Source organism: Neocloeon triangulifer, unplaced genomic scaffold, assembly GCF_031216515.1.
Source record: "Neocloeon triangulifer isolate White Clay Creek 2 clone unplaced genomic scaffold, ASM3121651v1 ptg000009l, whole genome shotgun sequence".
In the NCBI taxonomy this organism is placed as follows: domain Eukaryota; kingdom Metazoa; phylum Arthropoda; class Insecta; order Ephemeroptera; family Baetidae; genus Neocloeon; species Neocloeon triangulifer.
Window position 1 is genome coordinate 3,171,787 of NW_026775551.1, and position 15,330 is coordinate 3,187,116.

Below are 15,330 nucleotides of genomic sequence, written 5' to 3' on the forward strand. Positions count from 1 at the left end.
AGCTTTAAAGAATACATACCAAAATTTTTACTTTGAATTGAGAAATTAATTTTTAAATTACTCAAAAATTACTATTTTAGTGTCACAAGAAATCAAAAATTCGATTAAAACCCTGAAAATTAGGGCAAACAGAGCAACATAACTGGTCTGGACCGCGATTTATCAGACCTGAATGTTTCGACTGAACCTCCGCACTCCTATAAAAATATACCTAATATGAAATATCTCAATGTGTTCTAACTAGTCAGCATTTAATCTCACAAGTCAACACACACACACAAAAATTATGTGTGCGAACAATTTCCCTCTGTTCCTCTCTCAACTGGAGCGAGTGTTTAATGCAGTTGGCATTACGCAAGATAACAAAGAGAGAGCGAGCAGCGCAGAACCAAAGCAGCGAGAGAGAGAGAGAGAGAGAGAGAGAGAGAGAGAGAGAGAGAGAGAGAGAGAGAGAGAGAGAGAGAGAGAGAGAGAGAGAGAGAGAGAGAGAGAGAGAGAGAGAGAGCCTCTCATCAGATGACTGTGTGTTCCATGGAGATGCTGCGAGTAACGCGCGCGCCACGCCTCTCGCTTATTATTGGCAGAGCACGAGGCCAACCTCCCTCGAGTGAGCGACGGCGGCGGCGGAACAACCTGCGAGATCATCTGCCTAAACACTGTGCCACTTACTTATGCATGACGAATCGCTCGTTAGTCACTTGGTCACATGGCCGAGTCAAATTTCGCTGCACGCATAGCAAATTGGCCAAATGTTTTAATTAAACCAGTTTATGCCCTCGTAAGTTTGTATTACCGAACTGAAAGTTTATATAGATTTCATTTTTTAAATCTTAAACATCATATAAAATATATTAAACTATAAAATTAACAAGTTGCAATTTATGTCTCGGGCAAGGGTGTGTTGAATTATTTACAATCAGCAAGGGTAGCGATAGCGGCAACCGTTTAAGCTTGGATGACGTGCGCGTTGCCTATCCTAACATTTTCAGGAGTACAGGGGATCTTACTATTCGTTTTTCTCTAACAACGGTAAAAAATGTTATATTAAAACAATGTTACCGCATTGCAGGTGAACAAAAATCTGGATGTTTAATTTATGAAACAAAATTTTTAATTAATGCAGTTTCACAAAAACAATTAAGTAGAATCTCTACATTTTTCCATCATGAATTGAAGGGAAAAGATACAAAATTAAGATTTATTTAAAATTTCACAAAATATCCAACCATAAAACCACCATGGGCTATAGTTTTCATTATTATAATCAAAAATATTTTTGCAAATATGTGTCTATTTTTCCATTTTTCTTTTTAATTTTCGAGCTGCATTGATTATGTAGTCTGAGTTATCAAATTATTTGCAAAATAAAACAAAAATTATTGAAACCAGAGGTTAATTATAAAAAGTACAAGAAATTAATTACAAGCTGTATTAAAATTGAAGTAAAGAGAGATTGTTTGGCGCCGAGCGAACGCTGCCGGCGACGAATCATCCCTTAATTCAATTTGAGCGCCGGGGGCTTCGCAGCAGGCGGCGAAGTAGAAGCCGAAGACCACCCTGCTTTTCCGCAGGGGGTGCGAAGCTGTTGGCCCCTCCCCCGGAGTGGGAGCGGAGGCCGCAGGAGTTGGGCCGCATCTCGCGGCTCGGCGGACGGACACACTCGCAAACAGGTGGGCCCGAACCATGGTCGAGACCATGCCGAGCTGCAGCAGCGACAGTTCCCGCAGCAGCAACAGCGGAAGTCCGCTGCCCCTGCTCAGGCGTCCCATGCCCAGTCCGATCGCCCTCAGGGCCTACACGGCGCCCTACCTGGGGCCGCCGTCGCCCCCGACCGCCTCCTCCTCCTCCAACTTCACCATCGACAGCATCCTCGCGCGCGGGCCCTCGATCGCCTCCTTGCCGCCTCCGAGGGGCCTCCACGCCATGCTGCCCCAGCACTTCCAGCTCGGACACCTTCCTGCTTTCGGATCGGCCGCCGCAGACTTCCTAGGTGAGTCCTTTCATCCCCCTTATAATTTAATTATTTCATTGCGTGCAAACCAGGTGTTTGTTTTTTTTTCTCCAGAAAACCTTAAAATTGCGAATAAAAATAAAGACAAAGGATTTCATTAGTTAATAAAAAAAATTGATAAAAGTACATTTAAATTTCTATAGATTTTTGTCTTTGTTACAAAATAAATTTCAATTAAATTAATTTTTATTAATTCAATATTAAGAATCTTCTTGGTGAATTTGCTGCCTAAAAATTAGTAAAGCTAGAATTATGAGATCATTAAATATGAATATATTTTATACATAAGTACAGATAGAAGTAAACAAAACACAAAACGACCATATTTATTAATTTTTTCCATGTCACTTATCTTCATTTTAATTTGATTCACAATTCAGTTCTACACCCTGAGAACACAAGCTCTGACACTAATTTAAGATATGTATATTTCTTTAAATTAGTGGCTAAAGTTGGGCCGAAATTTTGATATTATATATAAAATTATAATCATTTTTCTATCTAATAGTTTTAAAATTATTAAAACGGGTCACAAACTTCACAAGTTCAATGAAGTTAAATAAATTAGTAAATGGATATAAAAATAAAATTTTATTTAACATAACAAACAAAATTGTTTAAAATAAAAAAAATCATTACGTACAATATATCTGTAAGAATAATAAAAATTATTTATAAGTTACAATAAAATTTTTTTAACTTTGCTGTCGATTTCATTGGTTGTTTTAACATTTGGGAATCAGATTTCTTTGGCAATTTACAAATAATATGCTATTCACGGAACAGACCTTTTTCCTCCTTATCGAATGCATAATTATATTAGAGAGAACCGACCGAGAGCGAATACAGATCACAGTCGATTAACCTCTCGGTGTTTTTTTCCCTGAGAGAGAGATCGGTACCGACGAGAGGAAACGCAGCACACGCTTTGCTTTTATTATTTTATATTCTTTCGCCGACTCACTCCGTGCGCTAAAACTCCCCTTTTTGCTTTCGAATATTCTCTCGATAAGCTTATGTAAACTGAAACAACGAGAGCGAGCGGTATAAAGTTGTTATTTTAATCTCATCCCGCAGCAGCCGCTCGGAAATCTTACGGCAATTTGAATTTCACCCCGCCGATGCTGAGCTTTGCAATGTCTTCTTGGTTGACGCTCAGTAAAAATTTGCGCCGCTGGTCACCCGTTGTATTTTGCCAGTCGCAAAAATAACATCGGAGATGGCAAGAAAAAAATGTCCCTTGCTGAAATTCGAAATTTCGGGGAAGGAAATAAAATTAACGAAAAATCATGTATTTCACTGCTGCATTTTTTGCTCAATAAACCCATGTCGGCTCCGCAAGGGAAAAAGTATAATCGCATTTTTGGCGTTCTCATTTTTTTGCGTCGCTGCAAGGCAGAAATTAAATTTCTCCGTGAATTAAGTTGCTTTGGCGCGGAAAACATAAAACCCGCCGAGCGCGGAGAAAAGTGCTGCTGGTGATCCAGTGGCTTATTTTTTGTGCCGAGACTTTTTAAAGAACAAGAGCAAACAAAATTATTCATTCTCTGCTGTATACGTCGAGTTGCGATTTAATTTCATTAAAAAATTACGTGCGCCGGCCTGGGGAGATGAATATTTAAGTAAATGAAAAGAATAATCCCCCTGTGGTTGTTTTGCATTTGGCTCTCAAGCTTGAGAAAAGCTTTACTATAATTGCAGTTTTCCTTCATATCGATTCATTTTAAAAGGTTTTAGACTTTCTTTGCGTTTTTATCAATGAAAATTTATAATCGAATTACTTCCAGAAATGTAACGACCATACCGCATTTAAGGAGAAAATCCTTTTTCAGGAGATTGTATGGGCGAATCATTGGTTTGGAATCATTGGATATTGGGTTATTTGTGCGTGTCCGGTGGGAACGTTACTTTCACTTGGACGCACCGAAACCCTTTGAGGGTTGCGCCGAAAAGGTTTTGTAACGGAATAAGACGGACAGTTTAAACGAGTAAAGAAGCAAAATCAGCGTTGCAGGTGAGACAGAAAGTATAGGTTGGTTGAAGGGGTTGCAAAAAACGCACGGATTAACGGATTTGGAGACTGCAATAGGCGATACAGTATATAAATATTTTAAGGGATGAAGGTGCGCTAACTGCAAATACATGTGAAAAGTGTAAGTTTTTTAATTTAGTGTTCATAAAATTAAAATATAACTTAATTGCCTAAACTAATCATTGGACAGCGTTTGAAATTTCAATCCAACGTGGATTTTGATACTTTTGATTTAATTAAATGTTATTTGCATAACATAATTTGCTTCAGATCAATTTGTCAGAGATGTAAAAGTTGTAAAAGTTAAATTCTAATCAACTCAAGTTTGATCATTATAGAAAATCTTAATTATTCATAAAAAAGTGCTCAATTATTTAAAACACAAAAATAATTGAGCATTAAATGTTTAAAAACAATGAAATTCTGGAAATATTCCAAATATTCTTGTTAAAAAAATTGTTTTGGTAAAAAATTGGATTGTGAATGTTTCACAATCGAATATTAAAAGAATTGTAAATTTAGATTTTAAAATTAGAATGAAAAATTTAAACAGGGCGAACCTTGCTAGAAAATAAAAATAAAAGAATTAAATGGGGAGAATTTAATTTAAAATAATAATAATAATAATTTAAAATTATTCTCTTGCAGTACAAATTATCTAGAATTAATCGCAGAAAAGATTTATAATTTTGTAAATTATTTATTTTGCAGCCGTGGCTTATCAGGGTTTTTACCCGAGCTACCACCACGCAGCGGTGGCCGCGGCGGCTGCCCACGCGGCCGCCGGCAACTTGGGCCCCGGAGCTCTGCACGGCGCCGGCGGCCCTCCGCCGCCAAAGCGGAAACGCAGACACCGCACCATTTTCACCGAGGAACAACTTGAGCAACTCGAAGCCACCTTCGAAAAGACGCACTACCCTGACGTCGTGCTCCGTGAGCAATTAGCCCTCAAAGTTGATCTCAAGGAGGAAAGAGTGGAGGTGAGTACCGAATTTTTACATCAGTTTATTAATTTTTTGTATTGCTTGGAACTGAAAATATGGAAAATGTAAAGTTCAACACAAAATTGGGTTTAAAACTTTGTATAAAAGTCTTGATATCTTTATTAAATACTGCTGAATTTTTCTTTTGAAAGGATATAAATTTCGCAAAACTTTTGACAATATCCATTATTCAGCATTTTGAGCATTTTTAGGTTTCTCGTCCCACATAGTCAGTTTAATGTGATTTTCCTCTCTGCGGCGTGCGGGCGTTCGAAAAGAGCAAAGTTAATTGTTCCCTCTCTGTTCACGTGTTTGCGCTTTTAAATTAATTATTAAAGCCCCAGCTTGCAGGCGGGCGCGGGGGTTTATTTCGGAAGAAAGGCTTTGTTCGTTAATTTGGCCGCCGAGCGTGGTCATCCGTGAGATATGCGCGCGTCAACCCTTTCTTGGAGCAAACTCCTCGGAAAGAAACAATAGACACACTGGCCGGACAAAGTTGTGCTGCCGGGACAAAACTTGGGGCCCAACTTCTTGCTCTCTCTCCCAAGTTGATGTTGTTAAAGGCCGGCGGCGTGTTTTGCGAAACGGCAGCTCACGCTGAATAATTGACGCGCGGCTACTCAAGGAAGGGTTAATAATTGATAATCTCCATTAAAAGGGTGATTGTTTTCCAAAATCTGCACAGATTTGCCAAAAGGTTTATTATTTCTGGAACACAATATATATTATATTTTTTGGACTTTTGATATTGGATGCAAATGAAGCAAAAATTTGTTGTGCGTGATGTGCCCCGCGTTTAGCTCCTCCCATTGGATTCCCCCATTGGGTATTAGCTCGAGGGGACGTTGCATGAAAGAGATAATAAAAGGCGCGTTGACAACAATTTGCAGTGCCAGCGGATAATATTCAAGTTTGAATCACAAAGGAAATTTTATAACCAGTTTTATAAGTAATTTTGTAGAATTTCATGGTGATTTTGAGTTTAAATTCAGCTTTTCCTTGATTTTTTTAAGTTTTTTATTGTTTAAAAAAAAGACAATATCCTGCTCTACATGTTTCTGCTGCGCAGGCTGCAGCTATAATTCATGAGCTGTAAAATTATTGTGAAAAAAATAGTACACAAATTAATTTTAAAAATGTTTTCATAAAAATAATAATTTTATCTCAAAATATTTTTTCTTTTATTTGATGAAAACACTTTTTTGTACCAATTTTGTCAAAATAATTTCACAGCTCATGAATTATTGCTGCAACCCACAGCAGAAACATGTAGATCAGGATATTGCTTTTTTATTTCTTAATAAACAAAACAAAACTCATCAAGGAAAAGCCAAATTTCAATTCAAATCAGCACTTATGCGCAAGCTAAACATTTAGAGAGATTATTAAACGCGATTTCAAAAACATTTTAAGGGGTTTATATATAGTTTCATGTATGTAATTGAATATTTCCTCCCATATTTATGCATTATGGACTCTTTTTTTTTGAAATAGTCAAATCAGGCGATATCAGGTCCTTCAATACACGCCTGGTTAAAGTTTGTAAGACTTGATTTGATTAAGCGCTCCTATAGAAGAAAACATCTCATTGAGATTATGTTTTTTTTTGCAACCATTATATCCCCTTCAATATTGATCTAAAATGATATTAAATTTTAAGTCATATTAATGTGCAAAAATCTTAAAATAATTTTGAAATCATGAATTTCAATCCAAATCAGATATTTTCACCACATCAGAACATATAGCAGAAGTTTGCCTTTGCTGAATGAAATCATCGCCGGCGCCGACTAAACGTCTGCGGAAAATTATTACTTCGAACAAAGCTGAATAATTCGGGAACGCGGATTGTTATTTCAGATGGATGAGAGCATCATCATCGCGCGCGCAGTAATGATTAGATGCGATGAGATGTAATTCTGCCGGCGCATATATATAATGCGTATACGCACGAGAGAGTTGAGAATATCCGCGCTGCTCTTCTCTCCCAGCAACTCGGATCGCAAACAAGCGCAGTGGGTGGGTGGGTTGCGGGCAAGAATAAGTGCAAGGAGAGAGGATGTTTTGATAAAGCGGAGGAGGATCCGAAATGTATCTCTCGGTGTAATGTGAGGGTGCAGCGCCCGGGATTGAAGGGATAATATTCAGCGCGCGGCGAATTCTCTGCCGCAGCATCTTTGCATATCATAAAAATAACATCCCTCCCGTCCTTTTTCGCTCTCTTTCTCGGTATAAAAATTAGCTCCGGGGCTTTTATGGATTAAAATAAAAATTAGCCGACGACGAGAGCCGCGGCTGCCATTTCCATCTTTTTTCTCCCCGCCGCTGCCGGCGAGCAGATAGAACTTGATTTTTATTTAATTTGCTAAAATAACAATCGTCTTGAGAGTTATCTCTTTTCCTCTGCAAGCGCGGAAAATAAAACATGCCTTTTCCCAGCACAAATTTGTAATGCTGCTTGGAGAGTGGAACAGATTTTCCAGCACAGCACTCGCGGCGTCGCGAAATGTGCTGCAATAAGAAAAAGTGCCGCAATGCTTGGGAATAAACTTTTACGTTGCATCAACTTTCATTTTAATTTATTGTGTAAAAAATTAAATAACACAATCGGATGCATGTAATTGAATTTTATAAAAACCTCGATTCCTGCAAAACGAATATAGAGAATGATAGAGACGTTTTATAAAAGTACTTTGTTTTTAACATTTTTTTTATTTTTTACTGTTTTTTATTTGTCCAAATTGCTACATCACATTGATTGCATTCAATTGTTGAAAACAATTTATTTGAAAAGAAAGGAATCGTTTGACAAGACAGCACCACCGCACTAGTAACAATTTTGCTAAAACTGTTTTTTTATTTTTTAATACCTATTCTGAATAAAATACATTAAAATTAATTTTATTCTTAATAATTCTATAAACGGCAGTCTGTTTTGTTTCTGTAGTGAGAAAAAATATTTAAAAAAAAAGTCTAAAGCTGCCAACTCTCAACGGTTTATTAACATAGTCAAATCAAGTTTTTACATCAATTGTGATTTAAATTTCCAATTGTCTTATACCAAAACAAATGTAAAAATCTGTTTCTATTTTTGTGAGGACTTGATTTGACTATGTCAGTAAGGAGTCCTTAAGTTTTGTTTAATTTTATTATTTGGCATCATGAACAGATCCGTTTTCTCCAAAATATTTAATTTGAATAAAAATTTTAGTACGAAAGGTTGCTTCAATATTTTTTTTATTTATTTATTGGATATAATAATATTTTAAATTAAACTAATTTTTCATCAAATCAAAAACAATTGATACAAACTGTTGTTTGTCTGTGAGAGGATATTAATATTTCCCAGACAACTTTTGAAAGCACTTTTCCTGCAGCATTCAACAAAATGACTAAAATTCACGGTGCATTTAACTCGGCAGCTTCTCGGCTGCTTTGCATGCATTGTTTCCGTCTAAAATAATTACCCATCCGCGAATACAATAATTAAGCCACCCCGTTATATCTGCTAAGTCAATCGAGGATAATTTGACAAACGAGCGACAGTCGGTTCGCTGCTCGAATCGGCAAGTTGAAATTGCGCGGCGCACATTACATATACAAATGTACAATATGCGCGCGCGTTTACACGCCTGTGATGCCGCACAGAGCGCCGCGCGTTATTATTACCTTTGTGAGTGTCTCTCTCTTGTTATATTGCAAAACATATTGCGACGTGTTCGCTTTGACAGGGTTCATTATTTAAGTCCTCTAATGAGCACATACTCTGTGAATTATTAGCAAGTTTTCCACGATAATGGCTCCTTTGATGTCGCGTTTTATTGTGACACAAAAGGATCTTATCGAGCAACAGCAATATAAATAAATGACTTAACGAGACTTTATGAAAGTTGAGCCGTGCCTGTTTCAAATATTGCAAAGACTCTTTCTGCTTCTTCTTGATCGTTAGTGCTCTCTCGCGGAAGAAGTCAGCCGTCCGCCCTTTGTCTTTGAACTTTCAGCCGGAAAATTGAGATAAAAAAGAACAAGTCGACAGCCGGCGTCCCGGTTGCAGAGGAAAATTCTGCCGTTGTCTGATTTATATTGCAAATCTGTCAAGAAGAAAAGTCTCAAGCACTGTGAATATGTCAGCTTTTGAAATCAGGATATACAGACATTCCTTGAAGTCATTTGCGTGTGTTGACAACTTTTGTGTAAGGGTAAAAATTTATTTGCATCAGCAAATAATCATACTCTGCTCTGAACTCGTTGATGTATAAGTCCCAAAAAGCGTTTTACAAAACTAAAACCTATTTTCTTGATTATTATTATTCGTTTAATAGAATTTTAAGAAAAAGTTATGAAAAATATTATTGAAATTATTTCAAAATCATTAATATTTTCCTATTATTTTGCTGTCGCTCATAATTATGGAAGTGAAGAACCTGGACTCTTTCCTGCTCATTGTAATTTTTTTTTCAAAAACAAATCTGCCAGTTTCGATCACGGTCTGTGTCCCTATTTCATGAGCAATAATAATAAAAATAATAAATATACAAAAATTCAGCACATTGAACAACCGTGTTTTTAACAACAACAAAATCAAAACTTAAAAAATTTGCTCATTTTTTCCTATTTTTTTTCCTTCCTCGTGAAATAGGGTCGCAGACCGTGACCGAAACTGGTAGAGCCATTTGTATTTTGAATAATACCAATTGTAAACAAATGTAACAACGAGGAAAGAGCCCGGATCTCTTTATTTCCAATGATCATCTCCTTGAGTGTCAAACAAGTTCATAATTATCTTTTAAATTTTAAAACCTCAAGGCATTCTTATATAACATTCAAATTAAGATTTTAGAGATAAAACAAATCTTTACACCGCTGCATCAAGCAAAGATACAAATAAATAAGTTATTATGTTGTAATTCTCGTCATCAACTATAAAAGCTTCACATTGTGTTAATTAATTTTAGTAAACCCTGCAAGCTATTTGCTGTAATATATAAACATTTAAATAAATTGAGTTAATGAATTCCGCGTCATACCTCGCAAAACAGAATTTTTGATGAAATTTATTATTTATTAAACCAGCATAAAATTTTCACGGTTTTTAAATTACCAACGGTTCAATAAATCTCAATACTCTATGGCAAAATCACAATAGGTGACTATTTTGTCATAAAAAGAAAAATATTTGCTAACAAAGCGGGTCATTCAGAGCGTGTAATTAGTGCAAAGCTAATTAACGAAATGATACGGAAATTGCAAACTGACCGCCGCCGTGCATAGGCTGGTTTGTATAAAATCAAAACACATTGACGAGTGAGTGCTGCGTCGCGTAATAATAAAACGAAAACACATTTCTCTCTCTCTCTCGTCATTTCGCCATTAAAAAAGCACACATTGCGAGCGCGGCATTTTCATAATAGCTGCGCTGGCTTTAATTAATCATACAAACATAAACAAAAACTTATTATACCCCGGTGATGATCATTAAATTTGCAATTAAAATCACCCATCCCCGAAGTATATTTACAGCGAAATTTTATTGCGCGAGTGTGGTGCAGTGTAGTCAAATTAATAATTGGTTTGCCTTTGCACGTCAAATGATGCGTGCGGAAAAATTCATTAACTTTTCGCCCGCTTCGTATATTAGCTGAGGAAAAAGTAATAACTTTTGCCAAACTTTTCTTGCCGATGCGTGTCGTTTTTAAAAACTCGCCAATTTGGTTAATTAATTCTGGCCGGGCTGAAAGATAAATATTAATTAACATTGGAAAACAGCTACATTTCGCACTCAATTTATTTTCAATTAGCGATGTATGCGCGTGGAACGAAATCGAAACAAAAAACGATTTTTAAAATCTGAATTGCAAAACGCTCTATCAGCGGGAAAGGAAAAAGTTGCTTTATTCATTTTATATACTTTGCGCGATTGAACGTTTTTGTCATAATTAAATTATTAATTTTTTTTTTTTGGTGCACGATATGAAAAGAAGTCAAATTGAAAGCGGCGCGATTTTTAAAAATTCATGTCGCGTCAGAAAAAATTCAGCACGCACAAAAAGCTTGTTTGCAAATAATGCGCGGCGAGCGGTAATGCTCTTTTGTTAAATTCGCGTATGCGTATCAAAAAATTTCCACCTCGTGCACATTCGAGGGATGATTAAAAAATTCGCCATTGTTTCCACCCTCGCTTTGTTTCGCTTCTATTATTGAAAAATAATGATTCGTCGGCCGCCGCGCGCAAAGAGCAAAAATTCCGCCGAGGCAAATACAAAACCATATGTGCTGCTTTTTGCAACACAAAAGTGCCAACAAAAAGGGCTGATAATAGACTCACGTTAAACAGATTTAAAGCAAACATGCCGAGATAAATTAAGCAAAACCTTTGGTTTTATTCATTTTTCAGTTCCCGCGCCAATCTGGTATTCAAATGTCGACGGGGGGACGTTTTATTGAGCTTTTTTTTCAATTCTGTGATCTAACTGTTGAGTGGGAAACGTACGTGTATGTAATATTATGCGGCGTGCATGAGCGGGGCTTCAATTGATTCCCATCCATTACCGTACAAGTTTCAAAAGCAGCTCGCTCACCGTATTATTTTGCGCAAACACACAGGCCTTATTATTAATATTTCGCCAATACAAATATGGCGCAGTGTTCGTTTTTGTGTGCACACATTTTAACAGGGGTATAATGTGATATGATAAAATAATTCAGAGAGCTCGATCCGGTGGCACTGGAATTAAATTCTGGTTTCGCTGACGCATTTGTGGATTGCCGCACATCCGATAATCATCATTTAGATTTGGAATAATAAATATCAAACCATTAATAACGTTATTAGTTACTAAATTCATTTAAATCTAATTCTGAAATAATGATATTGATCAAATTTGAAAATTATAGAATAAATGGAAATTGATGATATTATATGTACCAATAAATAATTCAAATTCATACATTTTCTTTGAAACGTTTCTGTCAATAACGCAGAATTAGATAATTTTCTAATCCAAAAATTTATTCATAATTAATTTGTAAAATTCAGCTATATTAGATTAGATTAGATAATTGTTTTATTCATTTGAGCACAAATTTACAGCCATCAACAAGCACAAAAATACCTCCAAAACATGTTAATGTTGCCCGTAGAACACGTCAAGTCATTACATGCTAATTAAAATTATGTCCGAAAAACTCGAACCGATCGTAAAATAAGTTATCATTCAACACCTTTTTAACAATTTTAACAATTTTATTAAAGAGAGGAACTAATTATAATTTTATCAAATAAACGATAATATAGAAAAAACAAAATCACAAAAATTTGCTTAAAAGGTATCATTAACTGATAATTAATGCTAGTTGGATAGTTTCAATCGTAAAATTTGACAAGAAGCCTTGATTTAAGTAAAAATTATTTCCAAGTTTATTTTAATATTTGCACTTTTCTTTTTAAATTAACATAAATAATAGCAAAAACTAAAAATAAAAAGCGACATTTCAAAGTATCTGGCAGTCCTCAAGCCTTCAGCAAAACCTCCTTTTTAAATGTTGCACTTGCATTTAATAGTCTTTAAATTTTCAAAATTTTATTGTTATTGAAATGGTTGATATTTTCTAACTTTTCTCTCTTAATGAGAAAAAAATGTTGTATATGATCGATGTATCTTGGGCCTCTGTGAAATATCAATAAATATATTATTTGCAACTAAAAATTTTGAAATCTCAAATGATAACAGTGCGCACTCTATAATATATTCATAATAAATTTTACCAGTAATTTATTTAAAAAAAATTACCAATTTAAATAAATGAATTCCGAAGCTTTATCTTTTGGCGAGACAGAATATTGCACACCACAAGCATTGCAGACATTAAATGCTGTGTGGCGAGAGAGATGAGGTGGTAAATAAAATATCACCCCGTCGCTCGCTGACCTAATTAACCCGGCAGCTCTTTCACCCTCTTAATTCATGTAATTATTCTACTGTGAACTTACGCCCCGTCATTATTAAACAACGGCTCTCTGCAGAAGAGCACAGCGCGCAGAGTGTTTAAAACAAGCAGAGCCATTGTTGGAAAAACGAGCCGCTTTTTATTATTCTTTATTTAATTTGCTGGCACTGTTTTAGCGCCAGACCCCGCCGACGTTTTATTTTATTTCCGCCGTGATGAGGTTTACTTTGAGACTAAAACAATTTTCTTCTCTACAGACTTTCGCCGGCCGGGTTGCGAGTTTTTTTTACCGCCGAGAAGGAAGGAAATAAAGACACTCGCTTGTGCTGACACAACTGATTATATACTGGTCCGAACTCGAATGTAACTTTCCTCCCAAATCAAACACGCCCCAGCAGATTTCTGCACTCTCGGTTGGGGCCTCGGGTGGATTAACGGGATTGTTCCGAAACGCACCCAAATTTAAGCAGCTTTGTTCTAAACTGCGCAACCTTTTATTTCCTCTTTAATTTCGTCTCGGCTGCGGACTTGAATCCACATCATTAATAAAAAATAACACAATCAGTGTCCCGAAATAATTGGAATGTTTGCTTTTGGCCGGAGAGAGGGTGCGGAGCAGTAAGAGAGGAAACGCGCGTGCTTTTTGCTCCCGCAGCGCACCAGATTATTCTATTACGCGCTCGGTGAGGGGGTTGGAGTACACGTAATTTTGTTTGGTCAGAAAACACGCTCATTGTTGCCGAAGAGTGGATCAAAAATTCAACTAACCTTTAATTACTTCATGTGCTCGGCAGCCAGCAATAACACGGCGTCGTGTGTTTTCGTTTTGCTCTGCAGCGTGCAGTGCGTTGGGATTCGCTCGGCTCTAATTCCCAGCTGTGTGAACATTTGGCCGGAAAAAAAATGTAAATCTCGTTGGGTCGATGGCTGCCGCGGAAAATTGGATTTTGCACGGCGGCTCGGCTTGTTGGCCTTTGCTATAATTCGAATTTTGGAGGCAAATTCGCCAGCAACGCAGATTAAACCATTTAAATTTATAGAAACCATAACAAATTTAATGATTTAATTTACTAAATATTACGTCGTAAATATTTATGATTTTATTTTAAATCCTTATTTATTCTAATTATAACTATTTTGTTATACATACAATTTTTATTATTATTTTTATCCTCTTTTATCAATTAAAAATTAATTAAAAAAAATTACAATACATTATGTCATTAAAAAACCATTCATTTTTTTTTATAAATTATATAAATATTGTTTATGTAAAGTAACAAATTCATGTTAATTTGGTTACTCTTCAGGAATTCATAAGGAAATTTTTTCCCTGTTACTTATTATCGCTTATTATTCTTATTAAAACAATAATTTATCTTTCAGTAAAGCTTCGCATTTCCACTAGACCGTTGAAGTCAACGTCCTAGATGCAATTTTGCGCCCTCCGAATCCATAGTAAACAAAATTAGCTCATTCAAGAGAGGCTTGCGCGTTATTTCCGAGTGCTTATTTAGGCGCAAAAAGTCAAGTGGCCGTTGCCACAGACAACTTTGCTGTCATCGGCAGAGATAGTTCTTGCTCCGCGAAATAACCTGAGTGAGACCCTGGGAGGTATTGTTCGGGGGGTGATTTAGTGGTTAGACCACCCAAACGGCGGCAGCACCCAACCAAAATGTTGTGTATTGTGCGGACGCATCCGCCGCCACCAGTGCAAATATGGCGTTCCATTCAGCCGCTCATGCCGAGCGTGTAAACACTCAAGGGGGTGAGAAATTAAAGCGCGGCTGCTCTCTCGCGCAAACGGTGGGGTGAACGCACCCCGCAAGAATGAGCAGCATCCCTTTTCTACAGACTTTTTGGAATGTATACACCTCTCCACTCGACGGCTGCTCACAATTAAATATGTTCTGTTGCAAAAATTAAAGTCTCCAAAGCAAATCAATAAAATGTTGCTGAAATATTAAGATGATCAATTTTATCGAACAATTTTATTTTACAAGTTAAATAATTTATACACACAATTGATTTTTTTTTATAAGAAATTTTAAGTTGAAATATTATTTTATTATTATTTTTGTTACACTGAATTATAAAAATTTGTTCATTTTGTATATTTTTGTTTGGTTTCAGGTGTGGTTCAAAAATCGACGGGCCAAGTGGCGCAAGCAGAAGCGCGAGGAGCAAGAGCGAATCCGCAAAATCCACGAAGAGCAGCGGTTGCCAGGTCAGGACGGCCCGTCTGAGGCGGCCCGCGAGGTGGCCTCTAGTCGGCTCAGCGTGGCCTCTCATCTGCTCAGGCCAGAACACTTTAGCGACGAGTCCTCCGACGTAGAGGTTGCATAAAAAATAATTTA

General features: G+C 36.6%; 1 protein-coding gene across 1 annotated transcript; it reads left to right on the forward strand.

Moving 5' to 3' along the window:
- Positions 1-1,681: 1,681 nt before the first annotated feature.
- Positions 1,682-15,330, forward strand: LOC132195451 (homeobox protein goosecoid). The gene is made up of 3 exons (XM_059617459.1): positions 1,682-1,990; positions 4,755-5,023; positions 15,107-15,330. Exons 1-3 carry the CDS (start codon positions 1,684-1,686, stop codon positions 15,317-15,319), a joined length of 789 nt encoding a protein of 262 aa, XP_059473442.1. The 5' UTR covers positions 1,682-1,683; the 3' UTR covers positions 15,320-15,330.

Bases quoted from the DNA above. Each gene is read 5' to 3' on its own strand.
- LOC132195451 (XM_059617459.1), top strand. From the start codon at position 1,684: ATGGTCGAGACCATGCCGAGCTGCAGCAGCGACAGTTCCCGCAGCAGC. The intron at 1,991-4,754 runs GTGAGTCCTTTC...TTTATTTTGCAG, and splicing joins GGCCGCCGCAGACTTCCTAG to CCGTGGCTTATCAGGGTTTT. The intron at 5,024-15,106 runs GTGAGTACCGAA...GTTTGGTTTCAG, and splicing joins TCAAGGAGGAAAGAGTGGAG to GTGTGGTTCAAAAATCGACG.